The following is a 23,766-nucleotide window of genomic DNA, read 5'->3' as shown; positions in this document are numbered from 1 at the left end:
ACTAGCCTCTCTCAGCCTTCCCATTGTGGGTTTTATTTCCAGAGTGTCTTTTCCTACAGCCTCGTACCCCTAGGACTTCCTGGCTGGCAGTCAGCAAAATAAAGTATCACAAGAGAACAGGGCTGTATTGTTGCCTCAGCTTCCAGTGGAAGCTGTGACTTCAGCAGGTGTGACTCCTCTTAGGTGGTCCTTCTTACTCCTGGAAGATGAGGGTGACTGAATGAAGACCATACAGTCATACATAGGGGACCACAGAGAAGGAGCTGTTATCAGGCTGATGAAGGCTCGTATCAGTTCAAATGGATAAAATTAACGTTTAGCAGGTACTTGTCTTTTTCCCTGACAAGTCTTTTTCCAGAATTTTGGATGAATTTATAAAAATCTATCTTATCACAAAATCACTTCATGTAATAGTTAGGGAGGGCTGTTAAGCTAGTGCTTCCACCTTCCGCCCGAAATCCTAGGTGTCAGGCATTTAAACCGATGCATTCCAACACAAAGATGCAACCGCAAGAAGTGAAACAAAATCAGGTGTCTGTCTCACACGGTTTATTTAACAATAGGTAATAAGAAATCAAATTTAACAGTCTATACAGTGATCCAAAGTTCATATTTATAAGTAATCAATTTTAATCGCATGATTTACAAGTTGAGGGTTTTTGCTTTCTATTTTCAAGTTTTACAGAAAGTGTGTGTGTGTGTGGGGGTTGGGGGCAGGGTGAGGAGGAAGAAAGCAAGCACAGAAGAAACCCCAGGGACATTCTGCGTGTTAAAATCATCCCACTGGAATCGTTTCTTACCCTCTTTTTAATTTTTTCCTTTGTTAGATGTAAAAATAACGAAAAAAATTCTTTCAAGAAACAGAACCACAATATATATAATACATCAATTTGGCAGCTGCCCCTGTATATTTTGAAAAAGTCATTTTTCTCTCTACATGTACAAATTACTTTAATACTTGAAGTTTTTACGATCAGACTTACGGAATAGAAAATTTTCTGGAGCACAAAAGTTGACTTGAGGGGAGCAAAGGGGTTGTTTTTTTTTTCTTTTTTCTTTTTTTAAACATTTTTAAAAGAATGAACGTCTTTGCACCCAGAGAAAAAAAATTGGTATTTTAATATATATTTATATATATTTATATATATATAGAATGTAATTTTAAAGTAACATTAACCCCTTTTGTCCTCTGGTTTTAGAAATGTTCTTTTTTAACTCTTTCATAAAGTGAGGAAAATAGGGAAAAATGTCAACCATCTGCACCAGTAAATAATAACTATTAATATTACATATTTTCATTAATTTAAAAAAAATAATAAAACCTATTGGAGGTGCAAGGCAGGAGCGTGTGGTTGGCTTCACAGACCTCAGCCTCCTCCCAGTGCACACTTGAACCAAACACACAAGGGAAAAAAACAGGCTGGTGGTAACCAGCCATAACAAAAATATATTCTTTGTTTGCTATCACCCCTCAGGTTCATCTCGCATGTTTGCTCGAAACCACAAACAGCTACTGCACAGTTCTTATGTGTTCCAAGGAAAATTGTCTCTTAGGCTAAGAAAGATTCAAAAAAATTGTTTGCAGTACAAAAAGTCTTAAGAGAAAATAATTTTTTTTTTTGCTCCCAAAATACTACAAGGTGTCTCTAGTGTATGTCTAGTGTACTCTGTGAGAGGTTTGAATTCAAGTCTGAGTTGTCGGTGCCGAGTCCCAGGTCCGTGGCGCTCGCACCATGGAGGTTTGCCATGCCTGGATTGCTAGCGAGCTGAGAGAGCATCGAATTCTGGTCCGGGCTGGCAAAATGCCCTTGTTCCATGGGGTTGCCCTGGGCAGCGACCAGTCCAGGATGTGGAGAACTGGTCTGTGGGGAGACGTGGTGTGGAGAAGGCTGAGGCTGCATCCGTGGGGAAGGGCTGGAGTGGGGGGGCTGGGACTGCGGCCGCGGAGAAGGGACAGGCTGGGGAGATCGCACTTGATTGGAGAGAGACGGGATCTGCTGGCCTTGGAGGTGTGGGGACTGAGCCTGACTCGGGAGCATGTGCTGCTGGGGGCTCATGGGGTTGGGCTGGGCCGGCGAGCCCATCTGTTGCTGAAGGAGCCGCTGCTGGTAGGCCTGTAGACTGGCTCCCGCCTCTGCTCCCAGGGCCTGCGGGAGCTGGCCCATCTGTCCCATGTTCCCTTGCGGCATCTGCTGCATGTGGTGCTGCATTCGTGGCGGTGGCTGCTGCTGTGGGGCAGGGTAGCCCACGCCCTGCGGGGGCTGGAACTGGTTGTGGTTGGCCAGCCCCGGGCCCATCCCTGGCCCCGCTCCCTGCTGCTGCTGCTGCAACATCTGCTGTCGCCTCAAGATGTCTCGGAATTGCGAGGGCATGGTGCTGTGATTCATGTTCATCTGCTGAGCCTGCGGGCTCATCCCACCCATGGGTGGTGGGAGCTGTTGCTGCTGTGTGGGCTGCTGGGGCAAGCCAGCCCTCGGGACACCTGCCTGCATGGGGTTCAAGTTCTGCATGGCGGGGCTGGGGTGGACCCCCTGCTGACCTGGCATGGCGGGAGGCTGCAGGCCTGGCTGCCCGGGGAGCGGCTGCGGGTTGGAGTTGGCGTACTTGGCAGCCCGCTGTTTGATGAACGCAGCCAATAGCTGGGGGTTGGCATGAAGGATACTGAGCACCTGTTGCTGCTGCATGGGGGAGCTGGGAGACCTGAGAGTCCGCAGGAGGTTCTGTAAGGCTTGTTGAGACACAGTGCCTGGCTTGAGAGGGCTCACACCTACCTGGCCCAGGCCCGTCTGGGGAGGCATGTTCAGGGGCTGCCCATGCTGTGACACCGACATCATGGCTGGCCGGGGCATCCCGGACTGCAGCTGCTGGGGCGGGGGCAGTCCTCCCTGGGCCCACGGGGGTTGCTGCTGCATGCCGGTGGGCCCCATCCCTGGCTCCAAATGCCCACCAGGCCCTCTGGCCATGGGGGGCGGGTTCATACCCATGGGGGCCATGGGAGTCATCTGCGGCATCTGGTGCTGGATTGGCCGCTGAAAGATTTGCACGTGGGCCATCTGGCGTTGCGTCTCGGCTGCCCTCTGAATCTGCATGGCCATTTCCACTGCTGCAGGTGGAGGTCCCGGAAGTGGGGGCTGAGCAGTCTGAGGCGGGGTCGGGGGGGTCACTTGGCCTGCTGCCTTGCCCTGGGACACCGGGCCAGCAGCTTGAGTCCTAGGCAAGTAGGGCGGCATGTTGTTGGGAGGTGTGGGCTGGGGCTGAGAGGGGGGCGGGGGCTGGGGTGTCTGCGGCGTGGTGGGCTGCTGGCCTGTCGGCGTGGTTGGGGTGGCAGGGGTCGGGGAGGGCAGGCCCTGCTGCTGCCCCACCACGCCAGTCCGCTGCATGCTGGCCATCCGCCGGCGCAGCATCTGGGCCTGCTGGAGCCGGTGCTGCAGCTGCTGCTGCCGGAGCTTCTGCTTGATGTTGAGGCAGAAGGGCACGGGGCACTTGTTCTCCTGGCAGTGCTTGGCGTGGTAGCAGCACAGGGCGATGAGCTGTTTGCAGATGGGGCAGCCGCCGTTGGTCTTGCGCTTGCAGCCCTTGGTGTGCTGCACCACCCGCTTCATCTTCTGGCAGGACGGCAGCGAGCAGTTGGCGTTGCGGCACTGGCAGGCGTGCACCAGCGACTGGATGCAGCGCTGGATGCTCAGGCGGCGGGAGTCTCCGGGGCTCTGCGTGGCGGCGGCCTGCTGGTTGTTGCTCTCGTCATCAAGCCCCAGCCCGAGCTTCTCCATCTTGTGGTCGTGGTTTTTAGTGTTGTAGCAGGTGATACACAAGTCATAATCCTGGGGAAAACAGGCGCAGGTCAACACTCCAAGATTCAAGCCATTCAAAAGCATTTACATATCCTGCTTGGGCTGAAAAGCCCCATTTTAGAGAAAGCTTCTTTAGCCCAACCATTCAAATCTGACACCAGGCCCCACCTGGCCTGTTCTGGTCCTCACACTGGCCCCGGAGTCTGCCCTCAGGCCAGCACCACCTCTGAACCGCCTCTCAGGTACCTGGAATCCCCCAGCCCTCCCCGCCAAGGGACCCACCTCACACACGGTGCAATGCCAGCGAGTCTCCACGTGGTGCTTGCACTCGTTGCAGGTGTAGACAAAGCGGTCCTGGCTCTGGGTGTGCAGCTCAACCAGCATGCACATGGTGGACCACTGGGCTCTTCGCAGTGACGAGAACTCCAGGTGCTTGTCCCTTGCGAGGGTGAGAAAGGCATCCCGCCCATCCATCAGGTCACAGGGGATGAGGGGGTCGGGGTCAACAATGGGAGGCAGGGAGTTGGCGGCAGGGCCAGCGATGAGACGGATCACAAAGAAGACCTGCAACACAGACAGTCGCCTCTGGACTCTGGAACTGAGCACTGCAGGCAGCTGGCCAGGCTCTGCACCCGGGGGCCGGCAGGCCTGGCTTCCTTCTGTGGCCACCCCGCAAGGCTACACGGCGCAGCCCGCGCTCTCCTGCTTCACGCATTTGTTCTCTTTTCTGAAACTGACTACAGTGGGCCTAAAACACCTGCATCTTATGTCTTCTACCTCATTCAGTAATTCTTCAAAAGAAGAATGGTCAAACACAGGGCCATACAGGGCACATTCTACTTCAAAGAGGTCAACTATTAAGATGCAATCCATGGTTTAACCTGACTCTAATTATAAGGAAATAAATCAGAAAAACCCAAACGGATAGATATTCTACAAAGCAATTGGCCTGGAGTCTTCACAAAATGCCTATGTCATTAAAGAAAATAAAGCCAGGAACTGAGACAACTCAACATGCAGCAGAGGAGCAGATGGGAGGTGGTGGCAGGGGAGAGGTTTCCTGAGTGTGAAGTCACAGCACGCTTATGCAGAGCGTGTCCTGTCTTAGAAGGAGCTTACTGAAATAAAATGCAGTAGAACGTTAACTGATGAACCTAGCTGAAAGCAACAGGAGGGCATCTTCTGTAGAACTTTCCTGTAAGTTTGGAAGGAAAAAAAATTGGTAGGGGTGGGAAGAATAAAAAAGCAAAATCTTTTTCCTTGCTACAGAAACAAAAAATTTTTGTTTAAAAACACAACACAACCACTGATTCCCATAACCACTGGTTTAAAGGCTACAAGAGGAAGCTGCTATTTCTGTAATAATAAAATGTAAAAGGGAACCTTCAAGAGATCAAGAACTTGTAACTGCTGTATTGCCCACTATAACCTGTCCATTTTTTTGAGGCTGAAAATCTATGCAAACTGGCAATAATATTTGTTATATATCTGGGCAGCAATGTTGGCATAGAACAAGAGTCTAGAAAAAGAACACAGTGACTTTCTTGGTGGTCCAGTGGTTAACACTGCCCTGCCACTGCAAGGGCATGGGTTCGGCCCCGGGTGGGGGTGGGAGACGGGACATGGGACTAAGATTGCACACGCCACGAACAACACAGGACAAGAGCATCCACACTGAGTAAAGACGTTCAAAGCCAGAGTTAAAAGCTCAAGGGGGGACTGTGATACTGGGTTTGCTACTGTGGCTCAAAGCAAGCACTCACAGAGTGAGGAGGAGTGTCCTGAAAATGTGATCACACACAGGGAAGTACTGTATCTAACAAGTGGGGGCAGATCAAACCACCTGGTGACTCCCTATGGCCAACCTCTAATAACAGCCATCGTGACTGACTGCTGAATGTCACCCTAGAGCTAAAACAATACCTAAATTTAATAAAATGATTACATTAGATTCTAACTCCTAACAGGAGACTACTACCCACATATTCTTCAGATGATGTATCTACAACTGAAGTCATACCTATTACAACATACTCTAAGGGCCTTTCCTAATCGCTGTTATGTCAGAATTCCACACCTAAAATCAAACCATCAGTTCCCTCTCCACATTAATAGCCTCTTCCTGTAAGAACCTGATGTCTGAACATGGAGATAAACAGATGTTAAAACAAACCAACATGACCCTTCAAAATGCCTCATCTTACCAACAATAATGTTGAAGGGGAAAAAACCCCAACATACTCAGTTCTATTCCCAAACAACAAATAACCAATAATGAAATAATTCCAAGTTTTAACTTTGCTGTGAAGGCATTCATGAATGCATATATCAAAGTTGAACTTTTCTTCAATCCTCTCCATTTGCCAATTCCCTTTCAGTACGGCAAAACATTCATTAGTTTCGCCAAAGTTCCATTAGAAACTTGAATGGCCAAATAGAGTTCTAAGGGGCTTTGGTATAAAGCAAAAGCACAAAGATACCCAAAAGATATCCAACAAGCCCATCTTCTGAACAATGGACAGAAACACAAACATAAAACGGTTACAAACAATAGGGTCAGACAAATTGCTTACACTTCTCCCAACACCATATAGCTTTGTAACAGCTACAGATCTAAGTAAGACACCTTACCATTTCATGTTCTCACTACCCTCTTTTTGCTTTCTTCTCCCTCAAATGATTTTCTTTTTTTTTTTCCTAAGGGAAAGTGAAGTCGCTCAGTTGTGTCCAACTCTTTGCGACCCCATGGACTGTAGCCTACCAGGCTCCTCCGTCCATGGGATTTTCCGGGCAAAGGTACTGGAGGGGGTTGCCATTTCCTTCTCCAGTATGATTTTCTTCCTTCTGAGTTTCAAATGATCTGGTGCTCACATCATAAATACCAACTATGGTGGGCAGTTCTGGAGGACCCTGGCCTTGGTTTTCCTACTCTGGGGGCTGTTCTCTTACCTCTTTGTGCTTCTCCATGGTGGCATACAACTTCTGTGAGAGGTCGTTGGATACGTTGGGCATGCCTGGCTTCTTCTTATTGCCCCGACTCAGGCTGCTCTTGTTTTTGCTAGTTTTCTTGTTGTTTTTCTTTTTAGCGTTTTTGCTGTCTCCCTTTGTCACCTGCAGGTTAGCGGGAGAGAACAAGAGATGTTAGTAACTCTTTGCTAAGAGACTGTTTACAAATTTAGAACAGTTATTTGTTAATAACTGTTAAGAACAAGTTTCTGATGGAGCAATAGATCATAACCTTCTAACAGCTGCTCTCTCTTCATTGCTCCTCTTTCTTTTTAAAGCTGTAAACTAAGGTTTACTAATGTTTTTGCATTAATTTTCTCCCACTGAAAAATCTCTCTGCTGATCTCTCTTCATTAGACAACAGCAGCCTTAGCTCTTTGGCCAGCGGAAGCTGCGGACCAGGAGACACCTCAGGTGGAGCCAGCCCAAACCAAATCTGAAGATGGAGAGGAGTGAGCAGCAGGTAGTGAAGTGTGCATGGGCGTAGGGAGCCAAAGGCCCTGGTTCTATTTCCTTCGACTCACTTTCTAAAATTTCAGGGACTATTAAAAAAAAAAACAAAAAAAAACCTTGAAAAACATTCAATCAAGGAGTCTAAACTGCAGGCTATAAAGAATTCTTAGACTAAGGGTGATTTCAGTAGTTCAGACTCAGCAAGGGCAACCGACACACTGCAGGGAAATAAATGGCAAGGAAACCTTGTCATTTGACCTTGTCAGATGACCTGCTATAAGGCAGCTTCTGTAGGGGGGACTGGTAAACTCTGGCCCAGATTTGTTTTTTCTACGGCTAAGAATGATGGTTTTTACACTTAAACAGTTGTTTAAAGAAGAAAAAAAGAACGTGCTGGAGACAATATATGGCCTGCAAGGCCTGAAACATTCATAATTCAGACTTTTGCAGAAACAGTTTATCAATGTCATGTTCTAGACAGGTAATGTTCTGTTCTCCAGGGTTTCCATTACTAGAAATCCAGGATTCCATTTAAAAATGAGGTCTGGTGCAAAAAGGGCTTAAAATCTCTAAACTAGAACCATACTAACTTATCTACACCAATATTCCGTGCCTGCCCAATTTAGAGAGCTAGAGCTTCAGGGCCCGTTGGAAGCCTCAGCTCACGTCCGGGTCATATGAGCGGAGGCAGAGGTGGAAAAGGGAAACGCAGAGCGCTCACATCTGTGCTCTCATTGCTGGTGTTCTCCTCCCGCTTCCGCTCCTCCTCCTCCTGCTCCAGTTCCTTAATGCTCTCTTCCAGGACATTGGGCCAGAAATCTCCCTCAAAGTAAGGCAATTCCTTCGCGCTTGTCAATCGATCTTCAGTAGCTTGTTTTAAAATATCCTGTGAAAATATCCAAGAACAAATAGCAACGTCTATTTTTTGGGGGGGGGGGGGGGGAAAGGCATTTATTATATAGCAGCAGAGTCACAGCTAACGGACACAAGAAGCGCAAAGAACCAGATGTATCTTCTGGAAGACAGCAGGGATTTTGTGCCCAAGCCTGGTGCCTGGGGAGACAGCGTCACCAACAGGGAAAGGTCTGGTCTGCAGTCAGTATTTCTGGCTTCCTGTTTCCTCTTCCCGTGAGGATGGGGAGATTATCTGCCTTTATGTAACCAAGTGACAAATGCCTCTGTCAGGAACAAAGGCAGAGGCAGCAGCATTCACACCCATCCCTCCAACGATTCTGAGACAGAATGCAGTGTGATGGGAGGCACGCTGGCCTTGCAAAAATCCTAGAAATACTGGCAGTTTCTACTGAGAAATATGTTCAGAAAAATCCCAGTTACAGATACTGGAAACCATACAGCTAAGAACAATTTTCCGGGCTGTTTATTAGGACAATACCAGTTCATGTTTTCCTCCCTATGAGTAAAAACAGGTGAGACATTTAATAGTTCAAGTTTCTTATTATGAGACACCCTACAGTCACAAACGGTTGTCAAATGTTTTGCCAAGTCGACTTCATCTTAAATTACATGGAAGAGTGAGAAGAAACACAAGATTTTTCTTAAGGTAGTAAAACAAGCCGAATACAGAGCAGTAGGACTAGTTAAGCCACGGTGCTGTCATCCCCCGTCCTGACCTTATAATCATGGACGATTCGCTCGGACACAGCTTTGTCGAGCATCTTTTTGTACCACTCCTGCAGTCGCTTGGGCTTGGGTATCTTCTGGTCAGGGGGGTGGCAATGGAAGATGTAGTCATCTCCTTCACTTGGCGGACACGCCCAAATATGCCCTGTTGTGTATCTAACAACACAGACAAAAGGAACACTGAAGAGAAAGATCATCCATTCTAGAAAGAATGCTCCACTTTAAACCACAAAGAGCAATCAGTACAGAAACTGACAATTCCCCAAGATAACATGAAGTGTGTGATCTATGCCAGAACTAGGCATAACCCTGGATCAAAAAAATCCTCAATTTGTATTTAAAGACCAAACAAAAGCTACAATGCAAAGGAAAAGTCAATCCATGTCAACAAGAGAGTTTAATGAAATGCAAAATATCAGGAGGAATAACCTGCAAGGTGAGGTGCTAAACATTCTCAAGCACATATATACCTTGAAGGTAAGGAACCCGTACGAAGGTTTTGATACTCAGAGGTGTGAAAGGACCAAGTGCAGTTTATAAAGTTCTGGCTCTTCAAATCCAACTGTATCAAACAGCTTAATTGAACAAAATAAAGTAATTCGGGATGGGTGCAACTAGCATCACAATATCCATTTCTTTCCCATGGCAAAGCCAACAATTTCAAAGGGTCTCTAAATTATAGTTCTGCCAGATGAAAACCAAAGTGGAAGAGAAAAAACCAAAAAGTTACATATTTGCACGTACTGTATCTCACCAAAATACCACAGTGGTGATCAGTTTAAAACTAATCAGCTTAAACAAGTTGTTTTTAAAACTAGCATTTGTTTTTATGCTTACCCTAATTTCTTGACATATTCCAAATATCCAATTAGGATTTCATGATAGACTGCAGTCCTCAAGCATTTAGGACGGAAGAAGTGAACACTATCGAGGTATGATATGTATACTCTCCTGTATCAAACGAGGAGAAAGAAGCCAGGTCAAGTTGCATAATAAGTTTCTAATGATGTGGCTAAAGACATCTCTCTTCTCTGTGCCCTTTGCTCACCTTGTCATTTTTAATGCTTATCACACAGTATTACATTTATTTAGGTAAATGACTAGATCATGAGCTTATCAGGGGAGTTTTGTGGGTCTGTGGCTCTATTACTATCTCAGCACCTAGCAGGGCCTGAGACACAGCATAATTAGTCACTACTGAGCGATCCAAATACATTCTGACAGACTCTTATTCTGGCCTTTATACTACGTGGAAAATTCTACACCATACTCTACTTCATTTGTGTGACATTCTTTTATATCTCAAGAAGGTACTCAGCCTAGATTTAAGTACATTTTCTGAAAAGTCATATTTTAGGCTGCCATTCATATCCCTTTCCCTGTTATTATGAACATGAAAGAGCAGTATTTTCTATTTTTCTTTGTTTCACTTCTACACTACACACTTGAGAACTTACATTTCCAAAAAAAGCACATCAAACATTTTCTTATCCACTATGCTTGTTCACCTGACTGTAATTTCAAACTTCCACACAAATTAGAAAGTAGCCACAGTAAAGTCCTACCTCTGGTTGGGCGGAGGGCAGTCAGAGCCATACTCCTGAACATGCATACCAAAGAAGCACAAGTCAACACCATCGATTTCTTCGAAGGCAAAGAGGGCTTTGGTTCGATATGGAAAGGATTCTGCCATCTCTCCACTATCTACAAATCTATACAATTCATAGTGGAGGGAAGAAGTACAACATTTCATTCAGATTAGAATCATCAACAGTAACTATGTGTGAGCAACTGTGGATCCACAGATAAGAAAGGGGGAAATTACTACATACCTTGCTTTCATGCCTGGTTTGACTTCCACAGTTTTGTCAGAAGCATGAACTACTCGAACAGTGACCTCTCCTGACTCAGGGTGATTTTGTCGCCTCAGAAACTCATTCACACGATTCTCCAGAAATGTCCCAAGCCTGGTAGATGGCAGTCCTAGGATTTACAAGTGACAAGTTCAGGAGTAGCCAAGGTGCACATTTATTACTACCAGTCAAATTTCAATACCGTATCTCACTTCTGCTTTTTCAACGCTAGCAAGATTATCACTGACTCAATGGCCATCAATGTGAGCAGACTCTGGAGATAGTGGAGTACAGGGGAGCCTGGCATGCTGCAGCCCGAGGGGTCGCAAAGAGATGGACTCAACTTAGCGACTAAACAACAACACAGAACAGCAAAAAACTGCACAGGCATCTATCTCCAGAACTAAAACTATTGCCACCCACCAAGTGGAAAGATCACATAGGGCTAAATGCAGCCCCTCCACAAAACTGAGGGAATCACTCACGGGATGGCAATGCTGGCCTCTGTCAGGAAATGTGTTGGAACAAGAAAAATACATCTGCGCTTTTTTACACATTATTAGGTATAAGTAACTTCACACCAAAAAGGATACTACAGTTCAACTTCAAGTACATCATGGAAAAATTATTTGTTGTTTAGTTTGGTTAAATATTTTAAATAATGTTGAAACAAAATAATTCATTCTGGATGTTAATTTTTAATGATGTTTCAAGCAAAGTTTTCCCATAATTTACCTCTAAGAAAGGAACTTACTTTTAGCAGAAAATTTATTTTCTTTTCTAGTTCGTGCAGTCTTCTTTAAACAACCATCACAGACAAATCTAAAATGTAAACCAAGACTTTGTTTAACAACTTAGAGGAGCATTTCAAATAACGCACTCTACAGAATCTATCTTATGTATGCGTAAGGTTGAAAATAAACAAAAAAACAACCTGGGAGAAATACAACCAATATACAAAGAGCTTTCAGAAAACATTAAGAGAAAAAAGATAAATAGGTAAAAGATACAAAGAGAATATAAACTAGTTTACATGTGCAAAGATGGTGAAGAATCACAGATTAAAGCAGAAATTTTATTTTTTAGTCAATCACATTAGCAGAAGTGTATATGTTACCAGTGGGAATATAAAAAGGGACATTTTGAAAGCAGCATGAATAGATTTTATATGTACATTCTCTTTGTTCCTGAAATTACATAAGGATGTGTGCATAAGTAGAATTTTGAGAAAAACTGGACAACACATAAGTACTCATCAACCAGCTGGCTGACCTTCAGTTGCAAGGATCACTGCAAGTCTCATGATCCTTGCCTACTCTATAATTAAGAAGAGAAACCTATGCTTGGGGCTGGTGCATGGGGATGACCCACAGAGATGTTATGGGGAGTGAGGTGGGAGGGGGGGTTCATGTTTGGGAACACATGTAAGAATTAAAGATTTGAAAATTAAAAAAATAAAAAAGCAAAAAAAAAAAAAAAGAGAGAGAAACCTATCAAAAGACAAGCTTACCTACTACAATTTTCCTTAGTGTTTTTTTTCCTGGAAATTTGTTATTTAGCCTCCTTTTCCCCCACGAACTCTAAACTAGCATCAAGTTAGTCCAGGAAAAAAGCAGAGGAGAGAGTAGAGCTCCCATCTTGATGAGAGTCACTTAATGCACAGACATCCCCTCCCCAACCTTTCCCTTGAACAGAGCTGGGAGCAGCCTCATTCCTGGAGAGAGAGAGGTAGCCGTGGCAGTAAACACTTGGCAGTGTCACAATGGACAAAAATCCACTTATTTCCGTGAAAGGCACTGATGATATGCAGCCTGGGTAGATATGTGGAGAATACTCAAGAAACAAAACATGAGGCCCAAGCGTATCTAGTTCACTGAAGTCTGTATCTCATCATTTTCACGTATCTCTGCCTTTCAGTGGGGAACACCCATGTTACCTGTTATCCAATTGCCCAAAAGACTTTAAATAATTCAAGTCTAACCAGGGCCACCATTCAGTATACAATCTCACTGTAATGTTCTCTCAGAGGCAGAAACAAAGTTGTCGTTTTGGTGCTCTCCATTACTGGTATCATCTAGTCCGTCCTCTGCGATATTAGCAACACTCAACATCTGTCAAGTTTAGTTGACACAACACTTTCAGGGCTTTCCTGTGGCTCAGTCAGTAAAGAGCCTGCCTGCAATGTGGGAGAGCCGTGTGCTATCCCTGGGTTGGGAAGATATTCTGGAGAAGGAAATGGCAACCCACTCCAGTATCCTTGCCTGGAAAATCCCATGGACACGGGAGCCTAGTGGGCTACAGTCCATGGGGTCACAGAGAGTTGGACATGACCGAGTGATTAACACTTAGTTGTGTCTAACATTTCCTTTCTAGTTTCTAGGTGCTACAGATTTCGTGTTACCTCTATTGATAAATCCTCTATATTTACTTTTGATGCACAATAACCACCAAAGAATTTAGAAACAGTGAACCAGCAGAGAGAAGTGTCTCTACATGGACTAACACACTATAGTAAGAGAAGGCCTGTTCTGGATTCCAGGTTGATTACTGTTCCAAAACTGAATTTTAATGACCTTTTCCCAATCCAGAGAATAATTCTAAGAGGCAGTAATTTTGACAATAAAATACAATCATTGCAAAGATGACAAAAACTTGCTAAAGTCTGGGGAAAATACTGATGCCTCACCCCGATGGCCAGATGATCTCATGATGAAGGACACAGATCTGATGCATCTTTCTCCCACACTCTGTACACTCAACAAACCTGCAAAGGCAAAACGTCGAGTTAAATCCAAAACTTGAACCAAATCAAAAGTGCCGGTATTTCTCGTTTTCTGACAATTCAAAAGATGGCCAAGATCATGTCCAAAGAACTGAAGTAACAGTGTTTAAAAGCTCTTTAGTGTAACAGGTAGAGTGAATCTCAAACGCAGTTAAATTCAGTCATTTTATGGAGTAAAAAGTGATAGAAAAGACGACTGCTGTTTAAACCTCCGAGTCTGACACCATCCTGTCCATTCCAGGAATGTCTAGTACCAGTACACTTCTGTACCTCTGAAAGGTGTCACAATAAAGGAGGCGATTATGAAACGGTTGGAAAACACACAGGACAAGGCTGGAATAATGGCACTGAGCAGAAGCAGCCTGGTGCCTCACAAGAGCACCAAAACACTAGGGAGGGTTAGTAAAATGCAAATGTAAACCATAGCCTCGATTTTTAACATTTCTACCTTGTCTCCTAGATGTAGGCTACAGACTTAGCCCAAGAATAATAGCATCACCACACTGGCTGCACAAACCAAAAGAATGAAAGCAAGACGGAAAATGAAAGTGTACTACTCAAGGGGAACTACTTACAGTTCAGGATCCAGAGTATCATTTTTTCTCTTTGAAAATTGTTCTTTATTTATTGTACTAAGGAAAGAAGAGGATACAATAAGAAAAAGCAACACAGGAAGAATAACAAGTTGACTATTGTTCTAATAACCAAATGATAAAAACCCCCACCCTGTAAGATTATTTAAATCTAAGACTCTATCAAGGATACAGCTGGTACATTCTTAGCTCCCGCAAAACGCACGTTTACATGCCTATGTTTTGGGAAATGACTTTATAGTACCTCTGTTCCCACTGACAGGAGAACCCAGTAAGATCTAAAAGCATGAATTTGTACTTTTTTCTTTTCCTTTTAAAATCTTGCCTACTACTCTTAGTGTTAGATATTTATGCCTTTGACTAGTTTACTGTTTCTAGACAGCTCAGTCTAGCAGTATGAAAGACAGTGTGTACAGAGGGAGCTAAACCACTATTAAAAAAAAAAAGGCATTTTTTAGGACAGTCCAGTCAAGCAACTTTTTATATTAATAAAAAATTTTAGCATTAAGAATACATAGTTCAGGTTACAGACAGGATTAGTAAAAAAAAAAAAAAAGGGGGGGGTTCATTAAAAAATTTTCACATGGCCTCCTATCCTGAAATTTAGCCTCCTACTCTGTTCATAGTCTCACAAACACAGGAGGCCACCTACAACAAACTTTTGACTACTGTGATTCTTCCTCATAAAAATGAAGCGATTTCCCCATTGAAACTGTTTTCTCCTAGTTACAGGCTCCAGATTCATTGCTACGTGCCCTAAGGTATTGCTATCCGAAGTGTGTTTGGAAGACTATCAGCCTGGATGGACCTGGGAACTTGTCAGTAACGCACACTCTCAGGCTCACTGCCAACTGCAGAACTGCAAGAGGGGTTCCTACACACTTCAAAGTCAGAGACCTGCTGTCCTAAGGCACAGAACTTGTGGTAAGGGTGCCTCCCTTTTTTGCATCAGGGTAACCGACCTAGACCTGACTTCCCTGGTTAGCCAAGGGTTAGAAAATCTCAAGGCTCAAGGGGACCCGAACCAGTACCAGAGCCCACCATTTTATATGTCAGTGGTGACTGAAGGAAAAGGACAACTTCAGAATCCAATTTGAAGACACCAAGTTTTTCTCAGAAGCCCTGTTTTTACTAGTAACATAACAATTCTGAATTGCTATGGGAAATGTTCTGAACTGTTTGTTTATTGTAGGTTAAATCGGAAGAGAAGCCGAAGAATATTTAAAGGATACCAAATAGTTCTTTCTTCCTAAAAGAATTAAAATTTGACAGCTTGAATCTTATAGAGATTAGAGGCAGTTTAGGCAATGTTTAAAAAATTTTCTTGGCATTTACCGAACCACAAGAGCTTGTGGATTGCAGAAGTCCAACCAAGTCTCTTTATAATAATTCATTCTCACAACCTCCTAAATCCCTAATGATATTATGATACACATGAGTCTAAGGATTTTGGTATTGTTAACTTCTATGAGAAGGCTGTATGGTGGTTATTTGTTCAATTCTCCTCAAACTCAAAACAATTAATGATGAAGTTACCTTGCACTCCACACTTTCACTTTTTGGGAGAAGCTATTTCCTTATAGAAGGAATCTATGACCATCCAGTACTGTTGTACCCCCCTAAATCAGTACCGAGAGAACTTCTGCTATGATCAAAATGTTCTCCATCTATGCTGACCAAAATGGCAGTCACGAGCCATAAATGTCTACTGAGCAACTGAAATTAGAAATTTTAAATCTTATTTATTTTAATTTGTATTTAAATAGCTACCTGTGGCTATACCATCCTGGACAACAAAATCTAAGACCACTTAGAGCACGATCCTGACAACAAACTGAAAAGAGAGTACTTTCTAAAATAATAGTTACTTACGTTTGAGGTTGGGAAGGGTCATCCCCCAAAGAAACGCTCTCCCCTTGGATTTCATTGAAACACTTCTCACAGAAATGATACCTGTCGGCAAGAAGGCCATACTGGGGTGAACTGTTCCGTTCACACAACACAGCCCAAGCCAAGCAACGAAGCCACCAATCACAGCAGGCCAAGGAGGGGGACGGGAGCAGAGAGCAGGTCATCAACGGCGACAAGGACATTCAATGATGCAGATTTATGGGCACCACAGTTTGGGTTTTGGTTTTTGCAATCAAAGCCAAGTGCAGACAACGACAAGCATGAGGGAGAAAAAAAAAAACACAAAACAAACGAAGAAATGAGGGATTGCAGGGCAACAAAAAACGTAAAAGCAAGACAAGACAACACAAAGCAGAAAGCCAAGGCAAAGCACAGATTAGCATTAAATCTCTCAATGGGATCACAAGTAGCAAATGATTACAGCAAATAAGTCTCACACAGACCTATACCCTTTCATTTGAGTAGTTAATGCTACTTGATGCAAATAATCAAAGATAGGATAGTCAAAAATCCACAACGAACATAGTACTAGGAAATAATCATCTAGAAACAATTTTGGTCTGAAAAAAACAAAAAACACCAATTTCTCTTTGATCCCAAGGAAACCACAATGTACAATAAAAAGTCTGCACAAGCAGTTAAATACTGATTGTAGCCACCTAGTTTGAGAGATAAATGAAAGGCAGTGGTATGTGCAGACACGCGATTACATACTCCTTGGTACAAAGACTGCAAGCGCTGTACACTGGTGTTTAAAATCCAAAAACGGTACATAAATGCCAAGATTATAGCATGAGACTATAGCATGCCAGCTGTCACTTGCTTTTTTTGAACACAAGGTGCTAATAACTTGAGACCCATTTTTCCCTAGGTTTTCATGAGTAAAAAACTGTGGATTCTTACAACTACAAAGCATTAGGAGAATGCACCTAACTTTTTGTAAATAAAACAAAAAGTTTAAGTGACTTTTTCAAAGCCAGAAATACAGCTGTAGTGCACAAGTTCAGCAAAAAGCCACCACCATGGGGCTGCTTTATCAAAGTACTGACTGTCCAGCCATGCTCTTACACTGTCTTAGAGCCCCAACTCAGCACCCTATGCCAGGCATACTGCTGACTGATTTCACAAAATAAGAGACAAATCATGATTAATGAATGCATTCTGTATGATCACGGTCCGTCCTTTAGCAGGAGAAAAGAAGGCAGAAGTATCTAACCTACTAAAAACATAACCATCCACTGTCATGTGCATCCTGTAAGGAACAGTCCAGTACTGAGCTGTTTTTGGAGGTGTTCCTTTTGATGTACTTAACAGAGAAAAAAACAAGTACCCTGGGATCTGCTGACTTTATATGCTCCAAGAAAAACTGAGGAATCCATTGCACACAAAAAGGGAATTATTTCTTAAAAGATACAGCTGGCTAACAAATTTATGGTTAAAAGTTTTCTGGGTAGTTTTGGGAATTTCATGGAAAGATAGACCAATTAGTTTGACAATTTTCTGTTTAGCCAGAGGCTGTGGTAAGCTATAAAAATACAGTGGGAAAAGAATGTGGGGCCTGGGACATAATCCCATGTATGCTACCAACTCATAAAGCTGCTTGACTTCTTCATGCCTTGGGTTCCTGCCTTATAAAAATACAGGCACAGACAATTGACCTAAGGCTCCTTTCTACTAGAAAATCATGCAATTTCGCAAAGGCAGAATGCTAAGACCAGGACTTGTGCTATACAGCTGTTTTCAAGCAAGCCACACACGAACCATGACTGTATGTGTGCTGGTCCATCCGCATGCACTCCCTGGACACGCGGACACTGTGACCTTGGTCCACACAGGTCGAGCTTACCTGTTCTGATAACTGTAGTAAGTGGCATCACGAGGGATTGTGCATAACTGTTTGCCATAGCAACAGAGTGTCTGTGGAGAGAACTCCAACTGCAAGAGAAACCATTCAATGAATATGGTTTGAAGGGCAAGCTAAAATATTTACACTGGCAAATCAGAAAGAGAACTTAAGCCTTAGTCCTCATTATGTCTCTCACGATGGGCAATTTCAGTTTCCAAGACAGTTCACCAAACTAAAACTACTCTAGTTTACTGCTGTATTATTCCACCACTCTGAGGTAAGCTTAATAGATGTTATTTCTCCACCAGTTGCCAAAGAACTGAAGAGGGCAGGAGCAGCCCAGTGTGAATTGGCACGCACAGGGAAACTAGCACATGCCAGCCACAGTGCCCCACAGGCAAACACGACCAAGTTCCTAATTCAAGATGAACTTAAAAACCTGATGATCCAAGGATTCAAACTGGTCAAGTTTTCACTGTAATTCTTATCTGTGCAAAAATTTCCTACCTTTCTGCCACAACAGTATCCAAGGCTTTGCATGACAGGGTCAATTTCTTGTTCAAAGACCTCAGACAGCTTGGAGCAGTATTTGTACACCCGTGATGTTTTCCGATTATATAACCAAGCATTGTTGAACATGAGCCAAATGTCATCCACATACTGCCAGGGCTCCTGATACTGTCCAGTGTCTAACTTCCTCTTGATGGTAGAAAGATCCATAGGGCTCTTCACAATATCAAAGTAATCCTAGAAGGACAAGTGACACCAAACAACATTACCGAAAATCTCAGTATATTCAAGGTCCACAGCATAACCATTTAAAATTTTCTAGGTAACACTGAATCTTTGACGTGTCTGAATGTCCAAATAAATGACTGATGCCCATCACATCTTTATTATTTAAAGTATATGTTTGTCTATTTGGCTGCATCGGGTCTTAGCTGTGGCATGCGGGAGCTCTCCTCGCGGCACACAGGCTCCCGAGTTGTATCGTGTGGGCTCTGGAGCACTCAGGCCTGGTTGCGCCACAGCATGTGGGATTTTAGTTCCCCAGCCAGGGACTGAACCCAAATCCCCTGCACTCAAGGTTGATTCTTAAGTCACTGGACCACCAGGGAAGTCCCCCAACACTTCCTTAAATCATCAGTCTATAGACATATTAAGCACACAGGGGCAGAGAGAACAACAACTATTCTCGACTTTCTGGTTATTGTTCAGCTGCTCGGTTGTATCTGACTCTTTGCGACCCCATGGATTGCAGCACGCCAGGCTCTTCTGTCCTTCACTATCTCCTGGAGTTTTGCTCAAACTCATATCCATTGAGTCAGTGATGCTATCTAACCATCCCATCTTCAGTCACCCTGTTCTCCTTTTGCCTTCAATCCCAGACTTTCTAGTAGCAAGCTAATGGTCTATAGGAGCGATTTCAGACACTTTATTATAGTATGTGTGTGATCAACTTAAAGACCAAGAAGTCAAAGACCCTTAGCATTTTAGTACTAGATGGGGCCTACAGATGAAATGAAGACCATCTATAAAAACAGAGGGGAAAAAACCAACAAGACTCCAACAGATCTTTACCCCTCGAAGCACTCCGATGCCTTATCCAACACCACTTAAAATCCTCAAATGAAACTTGCCAGTAGTTTGGTGTATAAAGGCAACTTTAAAAGCAGATGAAGCTAATTTGGGTCTATCTTTTCTATCATGAAACTACTGCTGCTCAACTGATAAAAATAAAGCATATGAGCCAGCAAACCCATTTTTAGATATATACCCAAGAGAAATAAAAAGACACACACACAAATTTGTACATAAACATTTATAGGCATGCTATCTTCAACAGCCAAAAAGTATAAAAAACCCAAATAACTACTGACTAATGAGTGGGTAAAGAGAATGTATGTATATCCATACAAATAACGGTGGGTCATAAGAAAGAATGAAGTACTGATTGGTGCCACAATATGGACAAATTCTGAAAACATTACGTTAAATGAAAAGAACCCTGTCACAAAGAACCACATACTACAAGTCTCCATTTGATGAAACGTCCAGAACAGACTGAAGGCAGACCAACAGCTGGTTGGGAGTAGGGGGCCTGTGGGCAGAAATGGAAGTGACTGCTTATGGACACAGTTTCTTTTTTGGGATGATGAAAAATGATCCAAAACTGACTGTGGTGATAGTTGCACAATTCTGTTAATACAAAAACCCATTAAATTGTACACTTAAATGGGTGGTTTGTATAATATGTGAATTCTATCTTTAAAAAGCTGTTAACAAATTGTAAGAGAAATAAGAAGTACCACCCACATACTTACAGGGATTCCTAGAAGCTGAGGGTCCACAGGCTGACGAAAGGGAAGGGATTCCGGATCCTGTCGGTAAAGTGCCTCCAATGTTGGCATTAGTGCCTGCCGTAACTCTTCAGGTTTGAAAACTGAAGAAGAGTATATTAGAAATTAGTTACCAATTAAGAGAAAGAGGGGAAAAAGTTGAAACTATATCAGAAAACACTAAATTCCTTACGTGGTCCCCATGAAAGATCACTACGGGTGTTTCTATTTTCTGGTTCAGACAGATCCTTTAAAACAACCTGTCTAGGCATCTTTAAATACCCTTCATGATTTAGTTAAATTTCTTAGTCAGAAACCCACTTAGCCTTGACCAAGCAGCAAGAGAATCCTAAGTGCTCCAAAAATTTATGAAAAGACTTTTGTCAGCATGTTCCAAACGATACGATGGGCAGGGGATGCTGTCAAGCAAGAAGAGAAAGCAGCCCCCTCTTCACAATATCAGCGTATAACAAGTCAGCCCCCTCTTCACAATATCAGCGTATAACAAGTCAGAAATTAGACCTGGTATTGTCTTATCACCAAAGGAATCAGAACCACTGAAGGCCAAGAGTCCTTCGTTTAAACGTTTGATGTTTTAGAGCTTTAGCAGTAGACATATTTACTGTTTCAATGGCAAATGTTAGTTTTAATTCTAAAAAAAAAAAAACTAAATTGTTATCACCAGAACGATGTACTCAGTTATCAAATTATGCTCAAATGTGTTCTCAGTATGTTTCCCAAAAGTCAGGAAGATTTCCTGGTGTGTGCCAAATGGAATTACGCTCCGTTTAAGAAGCTGGCCATTCAGGGTCCATCACTCTGAGCAGAGGCTTATTTCTTCTATTTACAAATTAATTTCATCTTCAAGATGGTATATCTGTCAGTACCTTGAGTATTTTTTTCACCACATGGTGGGTGCTGCCATGAAAAATTCAAACAAATAGATGGGAGAAGCCTGTCTCATATTAATATTTTGCTGTGTTCAAAATAAACAGAATTTGAGCAAATTTGTGAGATTAGCTGTTTTAAATATAAATTCCTAATAGTAAGACTGGGTGTGTTGCAGCCTACATCAAAATCACATATCCATATATAAAAGTTTGTTTTTATTTATTTTTTAGCAGGATCTTAGTTCCCCACAAGGGATCGAACCCCACCTCTCCTGCAGTAGAAGCATGGGGTCCTGACAGTAGACCACCAAGAAGTCCCAACAAGCTTATTTTCAAGTAACTTTTTAGCCCCATCATTTTAAGGTACATTGTATTCATGGAACACTTTCATAGATATCATCTCAGGAGCTAGCAGATCCCCTCTAAGGTAGGTCCTACTACCTGTGACACTGAAGGGGTCACTAGAGCCATAAGAAGTTCTAGTCCTAAACTAGCTAGTAAATTAACTTCCGTGGGACCTGTTAAACACTCTCTGCTTAAGCATGCTTGCTTGCTTGCCTCATAACCATTCAGTAGCATGGTTCAGCCTGCCTGGACTAAGTGAGCTGGGTTAAGTTACTGGACCTTGCTGAGCCTCAGTTTTCCTGCCTGTGAAACAGGGCTCAGGGACCTCACAGAGGGGCTGTGAGGTTCTCAGATGAGACAAGGCAGCTTGTGGTACAGTGCCCGGTGCACAGCAGTTAACAAAGAAAACAAAGAATATTATTACTGCTGTTATTTCCTGCATTTTGATCCAGAGTATTATTTAATAATTTTTGTCCTCTGAAAGAATTCTGAGAAGTTGTTTCCCACCCAGTGACTGCTGGAAACAAATACACTTAAAGGAAAGAAAACTCCTTCTCCAACATTAGTAATAATGAAGACCAGGCCCAGGGCACCAGGCTTAATGAAATCACATGAAAGTTCAATTCCAAGGCCCAAGAAGCCCAATCTCACTCTACTCAAGTCTTTAGTTTTCCCTCTGCCTCCATGAACCCAGAGCCTAAGAAACTTACTCTTCTTCTTCGACTGTCCCGGGGCTGGAGATGACTGGGTCGCTGAAGTACTTGGCTGGTCTTCTTCCTCTTTCGTCTCAGTTTTTAATTCAGTGCCTCGCTCTTCGCTTTCTGTAGGTTCTACTTTACAGTCTTCTGCTTTAGGCTAGAAGGCATGGTGGGAATTTTTGGTATTCCAAAGACATGTAACTGAGCAGCAGTACCATCATTATCTTATTTACTCTCCCCTGTGGATGAAGCGCTAGACCCTTTCTCATATGGAAATCAGAAAAATGAGACCTAATTATCAGAGTCCTTTCCTATAACATGTTCCTAACCCCAAAAGGCAGTAACTGCCCTCCTCTCACCTCTGGAATATCCTCCGGCTGAGTATCTGCTGGTTCTGGTGCCTCCACTTCCATTTTAGGCTCCATTTTTACTTCCTGTGAAGGCTGCTTCTCAGGAATGGTCTGAGAATTCACTTCCGTGCTACTAGTAGATGGAGGGTTTGATACCTGCCCTTCGATGCTGACAGCTGGCTGGGAAAGCTGGGTAGAAAAGGGCGGGACAGAGAAAAAAAAAAAGTCCGTCTATTACAAAACCAGAATTTAGGCTATATGACAAGATGGCAGAATAACCACCTATTTCTAAGCTAGTGTCATTACACCCATTTATGGTGTTTTGGGGCTAGTAAAACACTCGCCTGCAATGCAGGAGATGCAGGAAACATATTCGATCCCTGGGTCGGGAAGATACCCTAGAGGAGGAGCGCAGAGCAACCCACTCCAGTATTCTCGCCTGGAGAATCCCTGTGGACAGGGGAGCCTGGTGGGCTACTGTCCATAGGGTCGCAGAAGAGTCAGACACGGCTGCAGTGATCTAGCACGCATGTGCACGCATGGTGCTTTCACTTACTCTGCCTAGTTGGCCCCCCAAAGTAAATTTTGCTTAAGAAAAGGAGACTGAGGACTAACAAATATCGGCCGGCTTGTTGTAGACACAAGAGTCAGCAACTGTTTCTCCAGTAACATTCTGGGACAGCACCTGGGAGGGAGGCTTCAGAAAGGGCTGCCTCAGAGGAGCTCATGTTTACAGAAAAATGGAAAGAAAATAAGAAGGACTGATGGGCAATCTTTTAGTTTTAACTTCTCCTTAGGAAAAGTTTCATATATACAAGTTGGGAGACTATAATAAATTCCCACAATGAGCAGCTGTTTTGAGTCATCACATTCTAATGGATAACTAACAACCTCCATTCTTCCTAAGTCTTCCAATAACATACTTCTTAATGGGAAGTCAGTATTTTCAGAATCTATCCTATGTAGGATACAGATGCCTTTTTGCATCCTACCTTTTCTTACGTATCAGAGGCTAAGATGAACCAGTCACACATGAACAATGTATTAAGAAGGAGCAATGACTCCCAGCACTTCTCAGTTTGCCAACAGGACAGAGAACTATCAGTGATCATGTAGGAAGTTTCAACAGTGGCACGCAGAGTTCTGCTAATAAGGATGTAACTGGTGGACATCTGGATCTCTGCTACACAGGTAACAAATCTTTCGCAAGGAGGGTTTCAGGCCCTTATGAAACACCTTCTCATGAGTTTTCTAACTTTGGCTAGGAC

General features: G+C 43.3%; 1 protein-coding gene across 2 annotated transcripts in view; it reads right to left on the bottom strand.

Moving 5' to 3' along the window:
- Positions 528–23,766, bottom strand: part of EP300 (E1A binding protein p300) — a 66,102-nt gene continuing 42,863 nt past the window's right edge. For both annotated transcript variants that reach the window (XM_018048811.1, XM_018048812.1), the window contains 17 exons: positions 22,508–22,687; positions 22,161–22,305; positions 20,201–20,319; positions 18,384–18,623; positions 17,877–17,965; positions 15,992–16,072; positions 14,102–14,158; positions 13,431–13,508; positions 11,499–11,566; positions 10,724–10,874; positions 10,457–10,603; positions 9,729–9,842; positions 8,882–9,047; positions 7,972–8,136; positions 6,741–6,902; positions 4,074–4,355; positions 528–3,821 (listed from right to left, as the gene is read on the bottom strand). In XM_018048811.1, coding sequence (XP_017904300.1) covers positions 1,647–3,821; positions 4,074–4,355; positions 6,741–6,902; positions 7,972–8,136; positions 8,882–9,047; positions 9,729–9,842; positions 10,457–10,603; positions 10,724–10,874; positions 11,499–11,566; positions 13,431–13,508; positions 14,102–14,158; positions 15,992–16,072; positions 17,877–17,965; positions 18,384–18,623; positions 20,201–20,319; positions 22,161–22,305; positions 22,508–22,687 — 4,419 coding nt within the window. In that variant the 3' untranslated portion in view covers positions 528–1,646. The remainder of the gene's footprint in view (positions 3,822–4,073; positions 4,356–6,740; positions 6,903–7,971; positions 8,137–8,881; positions 9,048–9,728; positions 9,843–10,456; positions 10,604–10,723; positions 10,875–11,498; positions 11,567–13,430; positions 13,509–14,101; positions 14,159–15,991; positions 16,073–17,876; positions 17,966–18,383; positions 18,624–20,200; positions 20,320–22,160; positions 22,306–22,507; positions 22,688–23,766) is intronic.

This window comes from Capra hircus, chromosome 5, assembly GCF_001704415.2.
Source record: "Capra hircus breed San Clemente chromosome 5, ASM170441v1, whole genome shotgun sequence".
NCBI classification, from domain to species: Eukaryota; Metazoa; Chordata; class Mammalia; order Artiodactyla; family Bovidae; genus Capra; species Capra hircus.
Note: the sequence above shows the minus strand (reverse complement) of the source record. Positions and strands in the feature narration are given on the sequence as shown.